At 34.6% G+C, this 21,719-nt stretch overlaps 1 protein-coding gene across 6 annotated transcripts in view; it reads left to right on the forward strand.

Annotated features, from left to right (window-relative positions):
* The window catches only part of LOC124163923 (NPC intracellular cholesterol transporter 1), a 124,467-nt gene that overhangs the window by 82,342 nt on the left and 20,406 nt on the right, over window positions 1-21,719 (forward strand). For 5 of the 6 annotated variants that reach the window (XR_006865877.1, XM_046541035.1, XM_046541036.1 and 2 more), the window contains exons 7-25: window positions 968-1,102; window positions 5,121-5,303; window positions 6,746-6,963; window positions 7,093-7,191; window positions 8,370-8,501; window positions 8,653-8,738; window positions 9,133-9,342; window positions 10,180-10,381; window positions 10,638-10,754; window positions 11,762-11,942; window positions 12,312-12,439; window positions 12,925-13,146; window positions 14,189-14,254; window positions 15,903-16,093; window positions 16,202-16,314; window positions 16,979-17,121; window positions 18,551-18,753; window positions 18,893-19,124; window positions 20,741-20,854. Coding sequence is in view for 5 of the 6 variants with exons in the window: in XM_046541035.1 (XP_046396991.1) it covers window positions 968-1,102; window positions 5,121-5,303; window positions 6,746-6,963; window positions 7,093-7,191; window positions 8,370-8,501; window positions 8,653-8,738; window positions 9,133-9,342; window positions 10,180-10,381; window positions 10,638-10,754; window positions 11,762-11,942; window positions 12,312-12,439; window positions 12,925-13,146; window positions 14,189-14,254; window positions 15,903-16,093; window positions 16,202-16,314; window positions 16,979-17,121; window positions 18,551-18,753; window positions 18,893-19,124; window positions 20,741-20,854 (2,975 nt within the window). In the remaining variant the exon portion in view is untranslated. The remainder of the gene's footprint in view (window positions 1-967; window positions 1,103-5,120; window positions 5,304-6,745; window positions 6,964-7,092; window positions 7,192-8,369; window positions 8,502-8,652; window positions 8,739-9,132; window positions 9,343-10,179; window positions 10,382-10,637; window positions 10,755-11,761; window positions 11,943-12,311; window positions 12,440-12,924; window positions 13,147-14,188; window positions 14,255-15,902; window positions 16,094-16,201; window positions 16,315-16,978; window positions 17,122-18,550; window positions 18,754-18,892; window positions 19,125-20,740; window positions 20,855-21,719) is intronic. The other variant, XM_046541037.1, reaches the window with a different exon arrangement.

A 21,719-nucleotide genomic window follows, 5' to 3' on the forward strand; every position in this document is an offset into this window, starting at 1 on the left:
ATAATTTGTGCCTATCGTGTATTACTAGCTTAGGTATGCCCTTTCGCCGAGGCAGTATAAATAATACACTTCTGTAGATATTTTAAATCAATTGGTCCAATGGCTTTCATGTGCTGTTAGCATTCAGAGTTTCTTTAAGTTTACTCTCACTTTTGATTTTCCATCCTGAAGTTTTACTGCCATCATTATGTTTGCTATCATTGAGATCCATATTTTTAATTTGTCCCTTGAATTCAATTCTAAATGCAATCACATGGTATATTACATGTCAATATTCTTATGTTCATTAAGGTTCTATGCTGACTGAGTTAGTTCATGATGAACTGAAAAATGCATATGCATTAGAAGTTGTACTCAAATATATATGGTATATCTCTGTTTGATGTTAAAATTATTTCATTGCTCATCAAGCTCTTATAAACCATTTTCATCAAATAGCAATCTCAAATAATCATCTGATGTAATTGTAGGACTAATTTCAGACTACAATTGGTAATTCAGAAGTTCTTGATTAATATCAAATGATTAAAAAAGGCTGTTATTGCAAAAAAAATTCATTTCCATTGAAATGGGTTTCCTAACTTAGTATGATCTCCATTGCTTACTTGTAGTAAAGGCCATAGTCGTATCCAATTCAGTGTCTCAGCATTACTAATTTTCAGTTCAACTTGTCAGCTGCTGCCTGTTTGTCATGAAAAAATGTGGCGTAGTATAATATGCTCATCCTAAAGTGATATGGATTCTTGCATGAACAACTCTCATGGGTCTGTTTACACTAAGTTAGATTTCTTCTTGCCTCTCTCAATACTCATATTAAATGTAGATTTCTAAAGTTGGATTTGATGTGGTTCCAACAGTCTTGTGTACATATATATTCTTGTTGGCGGTTCTATGATGTAAATATTGGTTTGACCTCTCCAAAACTTTGTGGGTGGAAAATTGGCACACATGAAATTTACCACTGCAGCGTCCTTGGTTCGTCGGCACCGTGCAGAGGAAGTAGGTCATGCTGTTGGACAGAGGCTTGCTGCTGGACTTAGCCAGTCTCGATCTGTTGCTCCGGATGATGAAGAAGCGAGCCCATTGCAATCAAAGCGATCGAGTACGTTAATGACTTGCGTGTCTCAATTTTGTGTACATGTGTATATTACTTCATATATATATCCGGCTGTTCCTTCAAAGGCTTGTATTTTGATGGAGTGTACTTAAAGGCCTCGTTAAATGTTTGTGTGAGAAATTTTTGTGTGTTATGCTTCAGTTCTGCTTTTGCTTAAAAGTCTGTCTGAATGTCTTTTCCTTGATTAATTTTTTATCCATTTCCTTTTTTGTGGCTTTTTGTGCATCTTTTATTTGTTAGTAATATTTGGTAGCTTGCTGTAAAAATGTGGATGCTTCTGTGTAATCCAATGGGCTAAGTCCTGAGTAGTGACTGAGTAGTTGTAGTTTTTGGGATGTATCCTGTTGCATATGTAGTATTGGTTGCTTTGTGTTTATACCGTAATCACTGTAGTAATGTATTTATGGATTTATTAATTGTAAATTCTGCCCTTAAGAACTGAATGTGTGATATTGTATATGGGAGCTAATTTGCTGCATGGTGGATATGCACGAAAATTTTTGACGTGTTGCCTCAATTCTTGATTCAATCTGTCATTTTTATCAGCTTGTAGTTTTCACTCAGTATTGCATTTTTATTTTTTAATGATTGGTGAGCCAGAAAAGAATTATATTCATCATCATATGACTGCATTTAGAGGTTTTGCCGTATTTTTCCGAATATAGTCCCCCTCTGAAGATAGTCCTACCCTCTAATTTGAGGCTTCAGTTTCGGAAAAAAATTTTAAAAATGCATTTGAATATAGTCCCCCCTTTACTTTTACGATGGGCAGTTTTGGAAAAAAAGTGGGGACTATAATCAGATAAATACGAGAAGTCTAATGGTGAGATAAAGTTGGTATTGTAACTCGCTGTCTCAAACTGCTTTGCTTTTAAATTTTAGATGGCTCCTAACATTCCAATCTCAATTCGATCACTTTTCTTATGAATAACACTTAGGTACAAGTAATTTGAGGGCATCAAGTGAAGAACGGATTACCTATTAACAATCCATTGCTCTAACTCATACAAATCCTATTAAGAATTACGTTAATAGTATTGGGTGGACATGCTGTTGTAAAATGTGGGTCTTAATATTCTGATTGATACAATTTTAGTTGAAAAGCATGATACTAACTACCAATAAGTATGGAATTAGTACAAATAATTTTTCCCTAATTAATGGTAATGCGAGCTTTCTCCCTTTGAGATGACTAAGAGTCAGTTTTTATGTTAGGTTAATGTTTACTATTTGAGAATTTTTCTGTTGTTACCCTTTAAGGCTACAAGTTAGAGCCAGCTGTTTTAGATTAGGCTTATTAATTACATTAATGAAGAAAATTCATTGACATTTGTTTTTCATAGAATGAAAAATGTTAACTGAGCATCTTAATGTCTGGCTTGCAATAAGAATATGTCAATTGTAATTATTCCTGATATTTATTCATTCATTCACTTTTTATTTCCCTTCATTTTTTTCCACTTTGTTTTTACTGTCTTAATCTTTGCAAAAGTTGGTTATTTAGTGCCACAACATTAGATTTGTTCAGCATCACTAACTTTTAGTCTTCCTAGAATAATTTCTGCCCTTCTTGGGAGAAGCATTGCACTAATTCCTGTCTTAACCTACATTTTTATATGCTCCTAGATTGATGCATTAGTTGAATTTTGTGCTTATGAAACCTGAGCTTGCTTGTTTGATTCTGCATATTAACTACTATCTTATGGCCTCAGGCTTTGAACGGAACCACATCTAAATTATTGGCATACAGCCCACAGTGACACATTACTAAGTTTTTTGTGCGGTTAGGCTCATGTAGGTTTTCATCTAACAGCAGATAACATTTTCATTAAAGCTCGGTAGAATTTTTAAGTTTTGGGCCAGTGTTATTTGTTAAATCGTATTTATTCTGAAGCTCTTTAGTTGAAATGAGTGTCCTAACCTTTGTTAACCTCAAGGTGCCAAGATATAATGCTGCATTTGGCCTAAAGTAACATGAAGTTGTATTCACTTTGAGTTCGCTTTATTGTAGTGACAGATATTGACAGTTTTCCAGAGTTAGCTACTCAATGCTTTTCATTAATCTGACCAGATGTTTGTTTCCCCAAACAAGAGGGTTGTATGCAGAAAATGTTCAATGTAATTGTCTGTCCATTCATTTTAAAGTTAGATCACTAGGAATACCAGTGGAAAGATTTTCAATTTTTCTTGTGATGAAGTTTCTTATTTTAGAATGATTATTGAAATAATGGGAGTAATACCAATTAAAAATACAGGTGAATTTTCTGCTCTCAGACCTGTCCCACATGAAAAAAATGCACTTGTCTTTTCCTGAGGTTCATAATTTTATTACATGTAAAATTTAATTTTTATTGTGAGTTTACCAGCTGGAATTCTGGTTTAAAATATTTCTGTTAATTTACAATATTATATTTTTTGAGGAACATAATTTGGCTCTCATATTTTCTGCTTGATTTTCCTTGGCATTGGATTGCATTTCTAAGTCACTAGCAGAAATGGGAGATAATGTAAAGTATAACAATTCATACTGTCTTAATTGACTACATCTATTCATTATGTTAGCATTGTCAATAATCTTTAGATTGAATAATACTTAACTCTATAGTGTCTCTATCTGTATCTTTATTACTTGCAAGTTATTTGCAAGAAGGTGCTATTTTGCTCATGGCTCTTTATGATTCTGGTACATTCATTCATTCATGGGAACTTGAAAGAATTCAGTTTACGAAATTTCTAAATGGGTAGGCGTGCTGGTAGTAACAATCACTTTAACTGTGTATTTTCTGAAAGGATCCACACATTTTTCAATTAGTTGAAGGTACAAAGTGTTAATATAAGTGAAATAATAAATCCTGTTAAAGTAATTCATGAGTTAGTTAAATTTTGAATCATCATCTGGATTTTCTTCACTGGATCACATTTCTAATGGTTAGAAGCAGCCATGGTACTTCTTTGATCATGGTTTTTGAGAGAATAATGATGCTATTGATATTTCCAATTAAATTTTTCATGTTTAATGAATACTATGTGGAATTATTAACTCCTGATTTGCTTTTACATAATGGCTGTAATACTTAAGAAATTGAGATAACTTAAGTTCGATAAAAAATATCATTCAATGAAATATAGGCTAGTTCAGTGAATTTTAACTCATTTTTCCTTGCCATCCATGTTTGAAGAGTATTTTATGCAGACAAGGGTTAAAATATTTGTCAACTTTTCTAGCAAGGAAAGACAATTAAAAGTAGATAAGTACCTCAAGTCCATGAGCAAAGTTGATGCCATATCTTCATAATTTTTATGTATTTGCTTCCATATTATCATCTATTGCTCTTCCACTTCCTCTTTTTGTTTTTTTTAATTGATATTGTTCTTTGCTAGTTGAATATTTTGTATAATATGCATTTATATTTTATCTTGTTAATGTAGGTTCTGTTTTCATTGTTTTTTCACATCTTCAATCATTCATCATTCAACATATCTTGCCAGTTTCTTGTCACCTGTCATGTTCGTAGTGCATTCTTTTCAGTAGTAAGAAAACTAAATGTAGTGTTTAGAATACCTTGCTTAGCCTTTTTTTCTGTAGCTATAGGTAGCATTTTGGAATGTAGCTTACTTTTGTATTTGTCTGATGTCCAAAATCAGTGGGCATGATAAACTGCGCAATGAATGTTCTGATTGAGCCTGTTGTCTTGATGATTGAAATTTTATTGCTTAAAATTTTTCTTTAACATATCAAATGGGATTTAGATACTTGAATTCATTCAATTAAATAATTGATAATTCAACTTCACTTAAGCAAAATGCATGGTATGAATACATTTCCTTGATTAATTTTCAATTGAAATAAAATCTTCTTGATAGCATGATATCTATCAACTAATCACTGAACTAGTCAAAGGGAATTTCTTACTTTTTACGTGGTCACAAGTACTGTTCTACTCATTCAGCTGTTGAAAATTAACATTTTGTTTATAATTTGGTCCTTCGTGAATTCACACAGGTGTAGTTAGTGGAGATGGTTCAAAATTTAGATCGAGAAATGGAGAAGGTATGAGTGGTGCCTCTTCAGGCGAAGGGCCAAACACATCCTCTCTTGGATCAAGAGGTCACCCTTCAATCCTGGAAAGAATGGGAGCATCTATGGACCGTCTCCTGGAAGACTCTTTTCAGGCTTGGGGAACAGGTTTGTGTACTTTTCATATATTTTCAATTTATCAATCTGAAGAAAGGTTTGATGCAGCTCACCTTTATGTCTATGTATTGTTTATTGGAAACCTGTTCTTATAGCTTTATGTAATACACCATGAAATTGATTATTACTCATGTATTACATTTACCATTGTATGATGTAAGTGATAGCCTGGCCAAGCTACCCTGAGCCCCAAGCAAACTAGCTTTCCCTTTATTGCTGATGAGCTATAAGACCTCGGTGGCGGCGGGGTTAAGCCCTTGCCTGCCAAACCGAAGGTCGCGGGTTCGAGAACGGTTGTGTGTGATAGTTGTTGTTTCACGTTATTTCCTCCGATGTAAAAGGCCTTAGAATAAGATGTTTTTGGGACGATGAAAATAAATAAATAATGAAATCAAAGACTTGTAGGGGACTGCAAGTTTTGTATTTTACCTCTCTATTTCGTGCATGTCCATTTTCCACACCTCACATTTGCTTGTACTGCTGACAGACCCCCAAAAGTTTAAAGTGGGCCCTTTATATTCATTTTATTGCAATGCATGAAAATACTCAAAGGGTACACATTTTTGAATAATCCATGTGGTAGACTTTTCATGCATTTTAAAGTTATTTTCTAGCTCCAATTCTTTTTTTTTTTTCGTTATGCATTACACGCTTCCGCAAGAATTATTCCCAATTGATCAATCAATTCATTAGTGATCAATACCCTACCCTTTCGAACAAGTTGAATTTTTCCTCTTCTTTGTTTTTGCCATGAGTATATTGTTTTAGATTGAGATAATACCAAATCAAGTTATAGTGGACCTGATATTTTAAATATTAGAAGGGAAGATGCTTTCAACTTTTCTCGTTGTCTGTTGGATGCATAGTACTAACTCCAATTTGAATGTTAGCATGTGAAAGCACTTTCATTGCGAAAACAGTATTCTCAAACGTTTTATGCCGAGGTGTAATTTAGTTTCACGTGTGTGCATTCTGATCTGTATCCATATATATCCTCAGTCATACGACCTCAGTAATACATTGACCTCACTTATACACATTTTTTTTGTCCCGTATATAACCCCATGTGAACCCATGTATTTCCAGCCTCTATTATGAAACTCTTCACTTATACGACGACCACGGCTACGAAACTTCTTTTTCCAGTCCAATGAAATAAAACACCTCACTTATACGGCTTGTCAGAGAACTAATCTACGAGAAGATTGTGGTATGTACACAGATTTTAGTCACACGAGCGAGAGTAGTGTGTGCTCATTACATAGATATGTCAATAAAGAATATGTACATCATAATGAAAAGGTTAATGGTTAGGAGAGAGGAATAGAGAGCTGCGTCAAACCAATCCTAGGATTGCTGGCGAATGACTATGATCTACATATATATTTGTGGTAAATGTTTGAAAAAAATAATCTCTTGCTTTCCTTTTTCAGTTTGTGCTCAGAATCCCTGGCCTGTTTTGTTCTTTGGCCTGTGTGTCATTGTTGCATTGGGGCATGGAATCAAGTACATGCATGTTACAACTGACCCTGTTGAGTTGTGGGCATCGCCAACATCACGCGCAAGGCAGGAGAGAACCTACTTCGACTCTCATTTCGAACCTTTCTACCGAACTCAACAGGTTATCATCACTGCGAAGAACTTACCAAATGTAAGTTAACATAGCACAGTTGTTGTTTTCTAAATTCAAAAATTTACTCATTTTGATGCAGTTCATCTTGGTTATAATTCTATCACCTGCATTTTTTCTTGATTTGTTGATTTCCTCTTTCATCCGTAGATTGTGCACAATACATCCAATGGTCCGATTGAGTTTGGGCCTGTTTTCCACAAGAAGTTTATGGAAGAAGTTCTTAAACTTCAGAACCAAATCGAAGAGGTAAGAAATATTTTTGTTCTAATGGCTTCAAGCTGTGTAGTTCAATAATTATATTAAGTTCTTAATCTTCTGTCATATTTGATTGAACTGTTTTGCACAGTGAGGTGAAATTAACCTTCAATTGCCTATTATGCTCATATTTACATGATAACCTTGACCAGCTGCTAGTTTGAAGTCATTGAATGTGGCTGCAGAAAATTTTTCTAGCATTGTGGTTGGATATATTTTTAATTTTATGAAGTTAGGGAGTATTTTTTTAATAAAAAACATCACCTGTAATGATTACCTTCTCTGCCACTTTCGTCATATGGGCAGAAAAATGAATTATAACTTTCATTCTTTGAAGTGTATCAAAATTAGTCACTTCTGCATTACAGTATGTACGGCTTGCTCAGTACTGCTTGTCTCCTTATGGCTCACTTTGATGCAAAAAAATCATTGAAAAGCAGTTCTATGATATTATTTGGCTCCATGAGCGAAATAATTGATTAAATAATAGCAGCTTATGTCTCTAAAATGTCTTAATAATTTAGCTAAAAGTAATGATCTAAATAATAATAATGTCAAAATTCAATTACCAAACTTAGAGGGCTAAAATTAAATTGACACTTGAAGTTTGAAGAAACTACACACGAGTGAGCTGCATTTTAAATTTAGTTGTTGAATGACTCAGATATACAAATATGTGCAATTCTTATTGAAACTACAATCTTTTGTTAGCAAATACTATGCGTGTTGTAATTTATGTAATTTGATGGCCTCTTCTGGGTTAATATAAACAATGTGTACCATTAAAATTATAAAAATAAAGGAATTTAACGAAAAATTAACAAGCTAATGATCTTGCCGTAGCAGTTTTGCTAATTTCATTTTTCTTTTCAAAATTATCACTGTAATTAAACACGTACCCTTTTTTTTTTGTTACCCATTAAGAACCCAAACTTATTTCTTTTTTATAACATTAACAAAATTCCTTGTCTCTCTCAATGAAAAACATACAATAATTTATCCCATGATAAACTTAGTAGGAGATTTTCTATCAGTATAATATCAAATATTTATGTATATATGGAATAAGTTTTTAAAGCTGGCCATATTTTTTTTTACTCTTCCCAATCCTTATGGTCCTCATTTTACTTAGTTCTTCTCTAAATTTTTGAAAATTTCCTTCTGTGTAGCTTGGTCAGGCTGAAGGAAATGGCTTGGATGCTGTGTGCTTTGCCCCATTGACATCTCCTGTCAATGGAAACAGTGGTCGTGCTGCAGATGTGTCCCAGTGTGTGGTCCAGAGTGTTTGGGGATATTTCCAGGTTTGTTGATTTATATTTTGGCATTTTTATCGATACAAAATGACAATCCTTATTTAAAATACAACATCTTTGAAAGTGTTTCTGAAGGAAAAAAAGTTGGATCCTCTAACTTCAATAATTTGGGCTCATTATCGAAATTTTTCCCTTGCAGAATGATATGGATGTTTTCACGTCTACAACCACAGATTCTGAGGGCTATGAAGTTAATTACCTGGACCATCTAAAATCATGCTTCCAGTAAGTTGAATTCCTCTTCTTTGCCTTAATTTCTTTTTTAAGTTTTATAAAATTATTATTACTTCCCAGTGTCTCTCTTGGAAATACTTGTTGTATGGGATAAATATATTGCAGATTGTTTTCTATACGTTTTCTGTACATTAGCTACATCTTATCTCTGATTTAGTTTATACTGTACTATAATTTGGTCATTACAAGTTTTTTCTGTGCGAGTCCAGTTTTACTCATTTTTTCCATTCAGTGAATTCCATGTTTTGATTGTTATGCTTCTTGTGTCCTGGCTAATGTAAACTTGTGCTTGAATTGCTTGTGTAACAATTTCAACTATGTATTTGATTACTTTTCTCGACAATGTCTCTATAACATATTTTTCTGTCCATTTCTTCGTGTGCAGGAATAGCTACAACCCAGTGTGTTTAGCTCCTTATGGTGGTCCTGTAGAGCCATCAATTGCTGTTGGTGGATTCCTCTCCAAGCACAATGCTGCAGATGGTCCAGCTGCTCAACCAAAGCTTGAAACTGCGACTGCAATCATATTAACATTCCTTGTAAACAATTATCACAATAAAACTAAGCTGATACCAGCACTCCAGTGGGAAAGCAGGTAATTGAGGTGCAACATGGTTAAATTTTAGTAAAATTTTTGAGTTAAAAGAAATAAAAAAATAAAAGTCGCCAATGTCAAAATAATGATTATTTTGTTAATAGCTAAAATTTTAATACAATTTAAGTTTTTACCTGCAAAAAAAAGTTTTTAATGATGAAAAATATTTTACTGTATGATCCAGCAATAGTCCCATGTGGTAAATAAAGGGTTTAGCTAGTTAAAATAATTACTGCTCTTGATGCTGCAACAAGTGAAGCTTATGAATTAAGTGATAAAAAATATTGTTTCGGTAACCAGTGGACGAAATCTTCGTACCACTATAAAAGCTTCGACAGTTAGTCCGGAGAAAAAACAGGATCCACTATCTACTTCAAGTTTTATTCATCAACTATTTTTAAAGAGACACAACAAAGTAGCACAAACAAACCCTTGACTACAAAAAAGTACATATATACTTTTTTCTGTTGATAAAAAATGGCATTGTCCGCGAATATACGAAATATACATTTCATGGAAATCTTAACATTAAGTTCGTCACTCAACTACCGACTAAAGAATCCCTGCTTGTTCAGCCTTAGTCAAATGACAAAATGGGATTGCCTGATTTGCAAGCCATAAAAATATGTACCTAAGTCTTATCATGGATTTGTCTGGCTGCAATGATAATATTCATGTCAACGGAAGCAAATCCATTAATAATCTCATGCATTTTGTGTTGAATATGGTTTTAAGTCTTATATCTGTCATAATTTGTTTGAATAAAATTCTTGCCTTTGTAAAATACATTTTATTCCATTTGTGAGGAACCTTCATTGAAATCAATATTAATTTCAGGTTTGTCAACTTCATGAAGAACTGGACAACTCATGAGAAACCATCTTTTATGGATGTAGCCTTCACCTCAGAGCGATCAATAGAAGATGAGCTAGAAAGGGAATCCCAGTCTGATGTCCTCACCATCTTAGTTTCTTACTTAATTATGTTTGCATACATTGCCATCGCCCTCGGACAATTTCGCAACTGCAGACAATTACTGGTATGTGGAATGGTGAAAATTAATAGAAGAAAATGAATCATCTGTAAATTTTAATCCATTGTTTCATATGATCTACTGCTTTCTTGTTTTTAAGGTTACATTTAATTTGCCAAAAGAGCTATAAAGGTCAAGAATTTTCATTTTCCTATTATGAATTGGAAAGGATAGAAAATTTGTCCTAATCTCAGATTTCTCTCTTTGAATACATATATTTTTTTGTAGCTGGAAAAATTATGATGGAAATATTTTTTTCTAGGTGGACAGCAAAGTTACTTTGGGTCTTGGGGGAGTCTTAATTGTTCTGGCTTCAGTGTCTTCATCTGTTGGTTTATTTGGATTCATTGGTGTTCCTGCCACATTAATCATCATAGAGGTAATTGAAATATAATTTACTTTATATTCAATTAATTATGCAAATAGTCCTAAAGTTTAAATTCATGTGTTTTTATTTACAATTGTGAAATTACTATTCAACATGCATGTTCATCGGTGGTGGTTTACTCATTATTATAAGTAAATAAAATAAATAATTCCATTTTTCAAAGGGAAATTATTCAAAAGGAAATAAATAGCCTAGTGCATCCTTTCATTAAAATTCTAATATCGTGGTGCTTTTGCGTCGTTTTACTTTTTTTTATAAAGATTGCGAAAAACATGGAAGGAGTGTGAACTTGTGCACTTTTAATCTGCTACACGAATAAACCGTAGCCTGATAATCTGGAGTCTGCTGTATAGTAGTAATTATATTCAGTAAAGCCCTTGTACAACAAACCTTCATACTGCAAATTTTAGGGAAACATCCTTATTTCGGAATCATAGCACAGGTCCTGGATCCTTCCAGTGGACAATGCATATAAAGAAACCTCCCATAGTGAACCCCTCTGATTACAGAAACTTTGTACTATGAAGTTTGCATTTTGGCCCAAATCATGAAAAGCGTGCCTCTATCAGGGCCGTAACCAGGGGAGGGGCCAAGCGGGGTGCTGGTAGACCTGGACAACTGCAAGCATTTTAGAACTGTATTCATTAGACCCCCCCCCCCAGTAGCATGACTGATAGAAAAAAAATTGGTCAGTGCAGAAGGTACCTAGGCATTCTTGATGATTTGTTTTATTTCCCTGCACTCTTATATTTTATCTTGAGAAGGAAATGACTGATCATTGACCATCACCAGTGATATTCTACCTGATTTGAATGCTAGAATTTTCTTATGGATATTAGTTTAGTCATCAAAACCTCTTCTGATGGTAAATAATAGCAGGTTAATATATCCTTCGATCAATTTAATTACTGCACCCCACATGTCATAACATGGAATGTGGGAAATCTAAACTACGGTGCCATCTTTCTTAAAGGTAATGAATGTAACATTTTTTGCAGGTGATACCATTTTTGGTTCTTGCTGTAGGAGTAGACAACATATTCATCCTTGTTCAAACCCACCAAAGGGAAGTGAGAAGACCAAATGAGTCTCATGCCGAGCATATTGGTCGTACCTTGGGACAAGTTGGGCCATCAATGCTCCTTACTTCACTATCAGAAATATGCTGCTTCTTCTTAGGTAACAAACGATGCATTATACCTATAATTCAGTGTGAACTTAATAGTATGTATTATTTTTTTGGATACTTTGTGCCCACGCAAGGTTTTAAACCTAAGTTTGGTGGTAAAGTTATGGAGAAAAATTAGTTATCATTTGAAAAACTATTTGAGTAAATCAAAAGCCAAATTTAGGCTATTTTTACATGTAATCATTATCTACCAACTATTACTTGACTGTTTAAAGCCTTATTCATTTGACAATTGTATACATTTTGTCTCCAAAAATTCTAATCTACTAGAATTCTATGCAGTCTATTCAATTCCTATCAACAATACTTACTATTATATTTTATGTATATTACTTGACTGCTAAAATTGCTTTTTTTAGGTGCACTCTCTGATATGCCTGCTGTACGAGCCTTCGCCTTGTATGCTGGAATGGCCTTACTATTAGACTTCCTTCTACAGATAACCTGCTTTGTTGCATTGCTGTCTCTGGATGTTAAGCGACAAGCAGTAAGTGCAAGTTATTAAAATTCAAAATTACATCTTTGTATCATGAAGAAATTATCTGTGAAACCAGCTAGTCCATAATGTTAGCTAGTTTTCTTTTAGGGGGATAAATCTGATGCTAAATCTAGAAAAACACTCTTTTAAAACTAAGTTTTTATTTCCTCCCAATGATGCTAACATGCACTTCTCTTCCACACTCCTCCTTTTAATTCTCTATTTATTTTTTTGTGCTTAACTACCCATGGCTTTTTGTTACTGGAGTAAGGGCTCATTCAACTCTTCTTCAAATTTCACAACTAATCCATGGTTTTAGTCTTGATAAGAGAGTTTTAAGTGTTAATTTTGTGTCACTTAGTTTTGCTGCCTGTCTCAATTGTTTTGCTTGACTGAAGTTTTATGATATTATTTGTTCGAATTTAATGGAATGATAATATTTTTTCACCATAGACATCTCTAATTTTACCTCATTTGTTCTTTCCCTTGCTTAGGCTAACCGGCTAGATGTATGCTGCTTCATCAGGGGTTCGAAATCTCCATCCCAAATGGCAACATCCAACGGAGGCTCTGGTATGGCTCCAGGGTCTGAAGGTCTTTTGTATAGGTTTTTCCAGTCTGTATATGCTCCGTGGCTTATGAAGAGATGGGTGAGGGCTGGTGTTATGGTGGTCTTCTTTGGTTGGCTATGTGCATCCCTTGCTGTTTTACCTAAGGTGAGTTATGGCATTAGTCATTTGAACTATTTTTTGCCCGGTTAACTTTTTACCCGAATGTCTAATGTCTTGCAATGATGCTGTTAATATCTGTACTATTTGCAATTTTTCTGGAGATAGTTGGGTATAAAATTCTCCAGACACATCTACAGATCAAATACTTTCCTCAGTAAGCTATCAGAATGTGAAGTATGTTGAGAAAGCAACTACTATCACCACAAAAAAGGTAGAACACTGAACTTTAAGCATTTGTACGAAATTCTGCCGAAGCTCCATAGGGTCTTGTCATATATCGTTTTACTCATTGTTTATTCGGCTTAAACAACGAATCATTAAACATTGTTTAAACCTAAACGTGTACCATCTATGGTCAAAAAAGTGAAGAAGGTAAACGTTTAAGTTTACCTTCTTCACTCTTTCTATGAAAACAGCGAAACGGTCGTATTCTTCATCTTGTCACGGGCAAAATATTTGATTTGACATTATATTGTATTTTTTATTGAGAGAACTACTTTTTCGCATTACAAAGAGCTTTTTAAAATTAACTTTTACCCATTCCTTGATTTTTAAAATGGCGGAAAGGCAGATTTCAATTTCTGAGGTTTAGAAGAGTTCATGAATATTGAAGTTGTGTGCGCGATTTGTAAAAAATATTTTTAAACATTTTCATGTAAGGAAATATTCATATTGTTCCTCTTACTTAATATAAATGAAAAAGACGATAAACGCTCTGAGGCAATGTACTCCACCAAAACGACGATTTTAGTCTTTTTGGCTTATTTTAAGTAAACGGAACAAAATAAAAATTTCCTTACATGAAAAGGGTACAAATATTTTTTACATATAGCACACATAACTTCAATGTTCGTTTATATTTAATTTATTGTTTGAAAGAAGTGGAACTTTGGTCAAAATGCAATGAAACTCAACTATTTTTACAAATCTTATTTATCTTTTATAATTCACTTAGTCACTGTAAAGTCATCTTTCTTTGGTATACTGCTTTTTTGTGTGCTCTTACGCCTGCATTATTTCTTTTCAGATTGAAGTTGGCCTTGATCAAGAATTATCCATGCCAGAAGATTCCTATGTATTGAAATATTTCAAGGTATGAAGTGGTATAAATACCAAATTATACTTACACAAACTGAAATTTTTGCATGCTACGTTGTGCTCATTATATTGATGGAATAACAATAGGGTGGTTTCCTATTTTTTTTATTGCCTAAATCGAAAGAGTATTACTCCTCGTACTTATTTCACGCTTTTAGATTTTTTAATGGCAATATTATTTTCCTCAATTTAATGGAAAGAGAAATTTTCAAGTGCGCGAAAACGTAACAGCTAAGTATGAATGCTGGGAAAAGCCTATATGACGTCTGGCTGCTGCTGTGTGAGACCGCCTGGGTGCGAGGCTATGAACGCCGCTACGATGCAGGCTGTTTGCTGCCAAGCATGGCAGTAGCGTAGGGTACCCTGCCAGCAGGTTGCGCATGGCTTAAATAAGGATTATTAATATCCTATCAAACAAAGGAAACTTTCCGACCTTAGGCAGTTTTAATAGGTGATTATTAAGACATGTTTCCATGAGCTCTGTGCCTCATGCATGCATTGGTAATCTCAGACGATGTAAACCTCCTGACTACTCTTATAGCATCTAGGTCCCTGTGACGTCACGTGGAGTGGCATCGCATGGGCACCAATCTGGCCTTTTTCAAATGAGGTTAAAATTGACCATTAACATTCGTCTAAACTGGGATTTCTAAAACCATATAATTTGTATATTATGAATAAAGTAATGGTGGGTAACGAATCACAATAAATGCTTTTTGTTTTCCTTGATGAAGGTAACTAACCTATTGAATAGTTGACAGGTTATTGGGAAAGGCTCACATAATCCTTTGTATTGTATAACTCACATTTCAATTTTTTAAGTCTCAGTGTGATGCAAAATTATATGTGAGAGGATAAGTTTCATGTGTTTTTTGGAATTAGTGTGGTGAAGATTAACTATCTGGGAATTATACTGTGGAAGTACTCATTTAATGGGAAGTTTTATAGGACTTAGCAAACTTGATCTTTTGATACCCTGGTGTTAAGGAATTTAGATGCCTCTTTGCAATCTGGCTTCCAAGCTCATTTGAAAAAGAGAATGGTAGTCTATTTTGTAAATGAAGTTGCTGGTAATTCTACATGATGGCAAAAATAGCCTGAATTGCCTTATTCTGGAAGCTCACCTTACCCTTCTTTTCTGGACAATTTGAGGTGGGGGATAAAAACTTCATTCACGTAGCAATAAGACCAAAAATTGACTCAAATTTTTTCTCCATTAAATTATCACTGAGCTTATTATCTTGCTTTGTAGCTCTATCAACCATCACTTTGGGGTTCTGCAATTTCCGCTTTTTTGTCTTAGTTTGTCCACTATTTCGTCTCTTGCCTTCTAGAATGCTATCTCATTCCTTGTACATTTAATGAATCATAAATGTAGTTGGTAGATGTTGCTTGTGTTAATTTTTATTGATCGAAGATATTAGCTATCAGCAAGCATACACTTCATGGATATCCAAAAGAAGGTGTGCAATTTTGGCGTAGATTTTGAGAAAAGAAGTGTAGGGTCAGAGAATTTAGGAGAGATTTCCTTATGTTTGTAACACCTTGCTTAGTGTTTATTATGGTATTTTATGTGCTCTTATTGCCAATTATTATTTATCTTTATTGTATGTATTCAGTTTTTAAATTCTTTTTGTCTACAGTTTTTGAAGGATTACCTATCCATTGGACCTCCAATGTACTTTGTGGTTACTGATGGGGACAGGATTGAACCATATGGACCTGGGTTAAATTATTCCCTGGATAAAGTCCAGAACATAATGTGTGGTGGACAATTTTGCAACAGTGATTCCTTATCAACCCAAATATACACAGCATCCAAGAGGCCTGACAGGTTAGTCAGGTCACATTTCTTCACAAAGTTTTTTTTCTCACTTTTCATTCATTCCTTAGTTTTTTTATGGGTTAAACTCTGAAAACGTCTGATTTTCTTCTATTTCAGCACTTATATTGCAAGGCCTGCATCCTCATGGCTGGATGATTATTTCGATTGGAGTGCTGCTAGTGGGTGCTGCAAGTACCACCCAGAAAATGGATCATTCTGCCCTCATCAAAGTATGTTGTCATTTCCCATCCACTCCTGATTTTACTCAAGTCCTTCTGTTGCTTGATTTTTGCTTCAAATTTTATGACAAAATTATAACTCTTAAAGCAAGTCAATTGGAAATTATACTTGTGAAGTTAGTACATATTTTAATCAACTTGAATGTAATCTTCAGGGAGGATAATTGCTTGCTGTCAAACATTCAATGGGCTGCTTTATCTTGGGGAAGGCTAAAATTTGATCTTAAATCTCTGTCACCAGACTTGTGTGAATTTTGCCTTGGATACTTTTGGAATTCATTTACCAAGAGCTAATAGCAAGTGTCTAGTTATTAAAACCTTAACTGCAGTAGATGCGATTGCTTTAGTAACACCTCTGTTGTTTCCTTCCTCTTGTTGTGATATTATTTGATTCAGTGGTGGACAAAGTCATCTTTGTAATGTAGGTACTGATAGATCATTGTCATGTGAAATTCATTGCAATATGTAAGGAAGTAGCCTATATTTACTTAGAATATATTTCATTTTTGATGTTCATTAAGTTGAGATTTTGTCTCTCAGCTGTAATATAGGTCAATTTTTGGTGTTATCATTTTTAACTTCTATTTTATTCCCTAAAATTTATTTTTTTCATGTACATGACCTGAAGTATGACAAATCTCTTTTTTATCTTCAGATTATGGATGCAATGAGTGTAATATTCGCCTTAACAAGGAAAACCGTCCAAATGCCACTGGCTTCCGCCATTACCTTCCATTTTTCTTGCAAGACAATCCATCTGAAGATTGTGCAAAGGCCGGTCATGCTGCTTATGGACAGGTTTGTGTTATCATGTAGGATGACATTGGTGAAGGGTGGGTGGAAGCACTGTTTCCCTCAATCTTTAAATGAAATCAAACATTAGTTTTGAGGAGTTTTGGCCACTTGACCATGACTGCCTCAAGTGCGTGATTGTTTTCATTAGCATACAATTATTCGTTTTTGTAAATCCACGATTCCCTCATGAAATACTATGTTATGGAAAGCAGTGGTATAGTATGCTTGTCTAGCTGCTCTGCGTATGTATAGGCTTGTTTACACAGTATATTAGCTCGTACAAGTTACAATGTGTGAATGCAAGAATGAATGCCAAAATGCAGTCTAACCACCCAACTTGTGTGAATGCATGAACAGAAAAACTTGCTCTAATTTGATTCATGTATTAGTACATATTCAATTCCGGTCGACATAAATTGTTCATGGAGTCGGACATTAACTTGTGTGCTTTAATGTATCATATAAACTGGTAAATGGCTGTTTTCATGGAAAAGTGTTACCATCACTGTTGAGAGCTTTTGGGAATCACTCTTCTTTGATTGACTGGTAATGGTCTTTGTTAAAAAAAAACAGCAGTTGAGCCAGAGTACAAGATAAAATTGAGCATTTTTCTTTGAGTGCCTGTGTAATGATTTTATTAATGCTTACTATACATCTAGTGATCGGGTTACTGTAAGTTATACCATTGTGATAGAATGGTGGATTCTATTGGCCGAGGTTCACATAACTAGTGAGTAGTGGAAGAAGTATCTTAAAGGTTGCCTGTATTACAGGCTGATGCTTGCTCTGGTTCTAAGTTAATGCTTTACCATTTTAACCTTCTGTGTGGTGCAATATTGGAATTGCTGAGTTTAGGCGCAATGTGCCTGACAGGCACAAATGTGAAAAATGTTATTAACTTCTAGAATAGCTCTGTTTAAACTTCAAAGTTCAAAGTACCATCATTAGTGTAAAAGTACTTGTAAATGGTGTCTTATTTGCTATGCATATACCCGTTATACACCATCATATGGACCTGGACTGATCAAGCAAGGTGCTGTATAACATGCTCTTTTGGCTATTAAGTATTATTTTATGTAATGTACTTTAGCCTGTGAATTCTATGAGATCAGTGTTTTTTATGTTGCTAACTTAATTAGCAAATAATGCTTTTATTTTGCTGTATTATGCCACTATTTTGTTTAATTATGCTGAATAATCCGCCACTGATCTGTCGGCATAAATGCCAAAATCAAAAGGCTGCATAGAGCATGTCAAAACCAACAGCTATTATGAGGGTCAGGGGTCCATGCCAATTAGTGGCACGGAGAAATGAAAAAACAACTTGCGCTGTGCCTGTAAGATCCATTGCATCTGATGGAAGGTTAAGATGATGGCCAATCAGACCAATTCATAGTCACCATAAATAATATTTTTGTTTTCTTATTTTTAGGGTGTGAAGTATCATGTGGACAAGAAGGGTTTGGCTAGTGTTGGGGCCACTTATTACATGGCTTATCACTCGGTTTTGAAGACTTCAGAGGATTATTATGAAGCACTTCGTTCTGCGAGGGATATATCCGCAAAAATCACCACGATGATGAGGGAGCGTCTTGGGCCAGATGCACCTTCAGGTGTTGAAGTCTTTCCTTACAGGTATGACCAATATTGTGGCATATTGTTGACAAAATTCTTGATTGCCTGTCAAACTATCAAGTTATCTTTTATTATATTGACCTCATAAAATTCATCAAATTTACACCTACATGTTAACCGTATCTTGTTTTTTTTCCAGTATTTTCTACGTGTTCTATGAACAGTACCTCACAATGTGGCCTGATACTTTGCAGAGCATGGGTATTTCTCTTGCAGCCATCTTTTTAGTCACATTCGTTTTGATGGGGATGGATATTGCTTCTTCTTTTGTTGTTGTAGTTACCATTGCTGCAATTGTGATAGACATTGGCGGCCTTATGTACTGGTGGGGAATATCCCTTAATGCCGTCTCTCTCGTCAATCTTGTTATGGTAAGAATATATTTTAACTCTTCAATCCATTAGTTTAGTTAGTTTAATCTTTTAGTAAATCAGCAGGATGAACCCTTGACGTTAAAGAAACATTTAGATATTGTTACTACCTATTATGAAATAATACTATGTTATCAAGTGAGATTAAGCAAGGGGAGAGTTTCTAATCATGGAACATCAGATGTGGCTTAGAGTCTCAGGAATGCAATCGTTCTCAGACCTCCATTGTGTAATCTATATTGAGTCTAGTCTAGCTGCCATACTAGCTTTGTTACCATACCTAACATTTCCCATTGGGGCTCTTTCCTTCAGCATTTTTCATTCTCAACCCATATTATGACCTTCTCCTTCAGCAATGTTTCATGCAAGTACCCACCCACTCAAGTTTTATCACTCAGGGACTAGTTGAAGCAGGGTGGCTCACCCATGCCTGGGCCACCGGATAGGGTTTATCCTCACTTCTCTGCGCATGGGGACCCTTGGACATTTTCTTGTCTGTAGACTTAGGATACTTATGGTTCAAGAGTTCCTTGAAAGAATTAGATTAAATATCGATGGCTGAGTCCTAACAACACGTATCTCAAAATTTGGCCTGTTTGAGACAGGTATCTTATACAAAGTGTAATGGCATTTAAAAAATAAAATTCAAGCGAAAACAACTCTTTATTTGCAAAATGCATGCTTCTTTTTCAGTTTTATGAATTTTTGGCTTTTAATTTCAGTGTACAATTAAAAATGTAAACAGTTTATTTTGCTCTTCTGAAAAGTTGCTATTTTTGAGATACGTGTTGTTGGATCTTTGCCATCTATATGGACTTTTAGTTATGTCAAATTTGCTCTCTCTATATAAGCACTCCACTTCTCCATTAACAAACCCCAACAACACCCTCCCTTGTTTGCCATAGACCTACCCACAAATATATTTGAAACCTATGGTAGACCCAGCAAACCTTAGTTGGAAAATCTTCCTTACATAATAGTTGATACTTCATTGAATACTCTGTTCAGATTTGTCTGCAGATCTTAATTGTTTTGGCATGAGCCAAGGCAGCTATTAGCTTCCATTTTAGTCATTAGTAAGAGCATGAATTTGTGAAGACCTTGAATGAACATGGTATTTTTCAAATTATTAAGAAACAAGTGAAGGTTGTGGGAAAGCCTTTAGAAGTCCTGTGGGAAGATAAATTCTTAAATACCTGTTATATAGCAGGTATGTTACTAATGTACAATAGGTACATAGTTGTAGATCTATGCTTGATAATATACCCGAGTTTTTAAGCGTAGATTGATATTAGGAAAGGAATTTGTGGTTTAGACATAAATAGTAGCTTAGACATAAATAAAACATTTTACAAAAATTTGCAAGGTATTGTATTATGATGTAATGCCTTTGGCAGTACTTTTTGAGGTACTTGAATCAAAATAAACCCTCCGAATGGCTTTCTTTGACTTAATGGGATTTTGATGCTGCAGACTAGTCGGCAGTCTTTCAATTATAAAAGTTAGAATAGGTATAGAATATTACCTTCTGATAGATATAAAATAGGTATAGTGTTATTAAAATTTATCTTTCTTGATATTCACAATCTATATAAATATTGTTATCACAATTTTAGACTGTGGGAATAGCTGTGGAATTTTGCAGTCACCTTGTACATTCGTTTGCTGTGTCAACTGAGGAAACACGAGTGGGTCGAGCTATGGACTCCCTCATCAACATGGGTACTTCCGTAAGTAGTGGCAATTTTTTTTCAACACAAACATTGTTTTCTCATGACTGTAAGAATATTAGATTCAATGTCTTTGCATTTTTAATTTATGGAAAGTTTGGTTTGAATGTGACAGAAGTGAGTTAACATTTTGGTAGATTTAGCTAATATATCTGGCAATGAAAAGGCTAAACTATGTGGATATTATTGTTTCCTGTGAGAATTTTGCAAAGATATACTTAGGGTGCAAAGATTAACCATCTGATCAATTGTGAAACCAGATTATATTTGGAGCACCGTATTTGACAGCTCATAACACTCACTTTTTTTCCTAAATTTGGTCTCGAAGAAGTTACCTGCGTCTTATATGTGAAGGACACAGGTTAACTTTCACTGCTGAATGCTATTTTTAGCCTGGATAAAGATCGAGACGTACACAACTTTTTCTACACCTGCCATAATTATTTTATCAGGTTTGACTAAATTTTTGCCAGCAAAAATGTAGCTCAAAAGAGAGATCTGGGATGGTTTCCTTCAGACACCACATCTTGTTCAAAATAGCTTGCCGTTTGTTAGTTTTCCTTAACCCTCCAGCAGGCGCGCTGTGGCACAGAGTGCAACATTGTGCCGCTTCGACTTCACGTTATTAATAGTAGTTGGTTAGTGAACCGAATGCACCAATTATTCCAACAAGGCCACGAATGTACGCTTCTTAATTCGAGTTTTTCTTATTAATATCAGCGGAAAACCAAGTTTTGCACTGAGTGCCAATCGCGCCCGCTAGTGTCAGAGAATATGGCGCACCTGCTGGAGGGTTAATAAAAATATCTTTGTTATTGCATTCAATGATTGTTTTTTTTTTGCTTTTACGAAACGTGAGAACCAA

This window comes from Ischnura elegans, chromosome 8, assembly GCF_921293095.1.
Source record: "Ischnura elegans chromosome 8, ioIscEleg1.1, whole genome shotgun sequence".
NCBI classification, from domain to species: domain Eukaryota; kingdom Metazoa; phylum Arthropoda; class Insecta; order Odonata; family Coenagrionidae; genus Ischnura; species Ischnura elegans.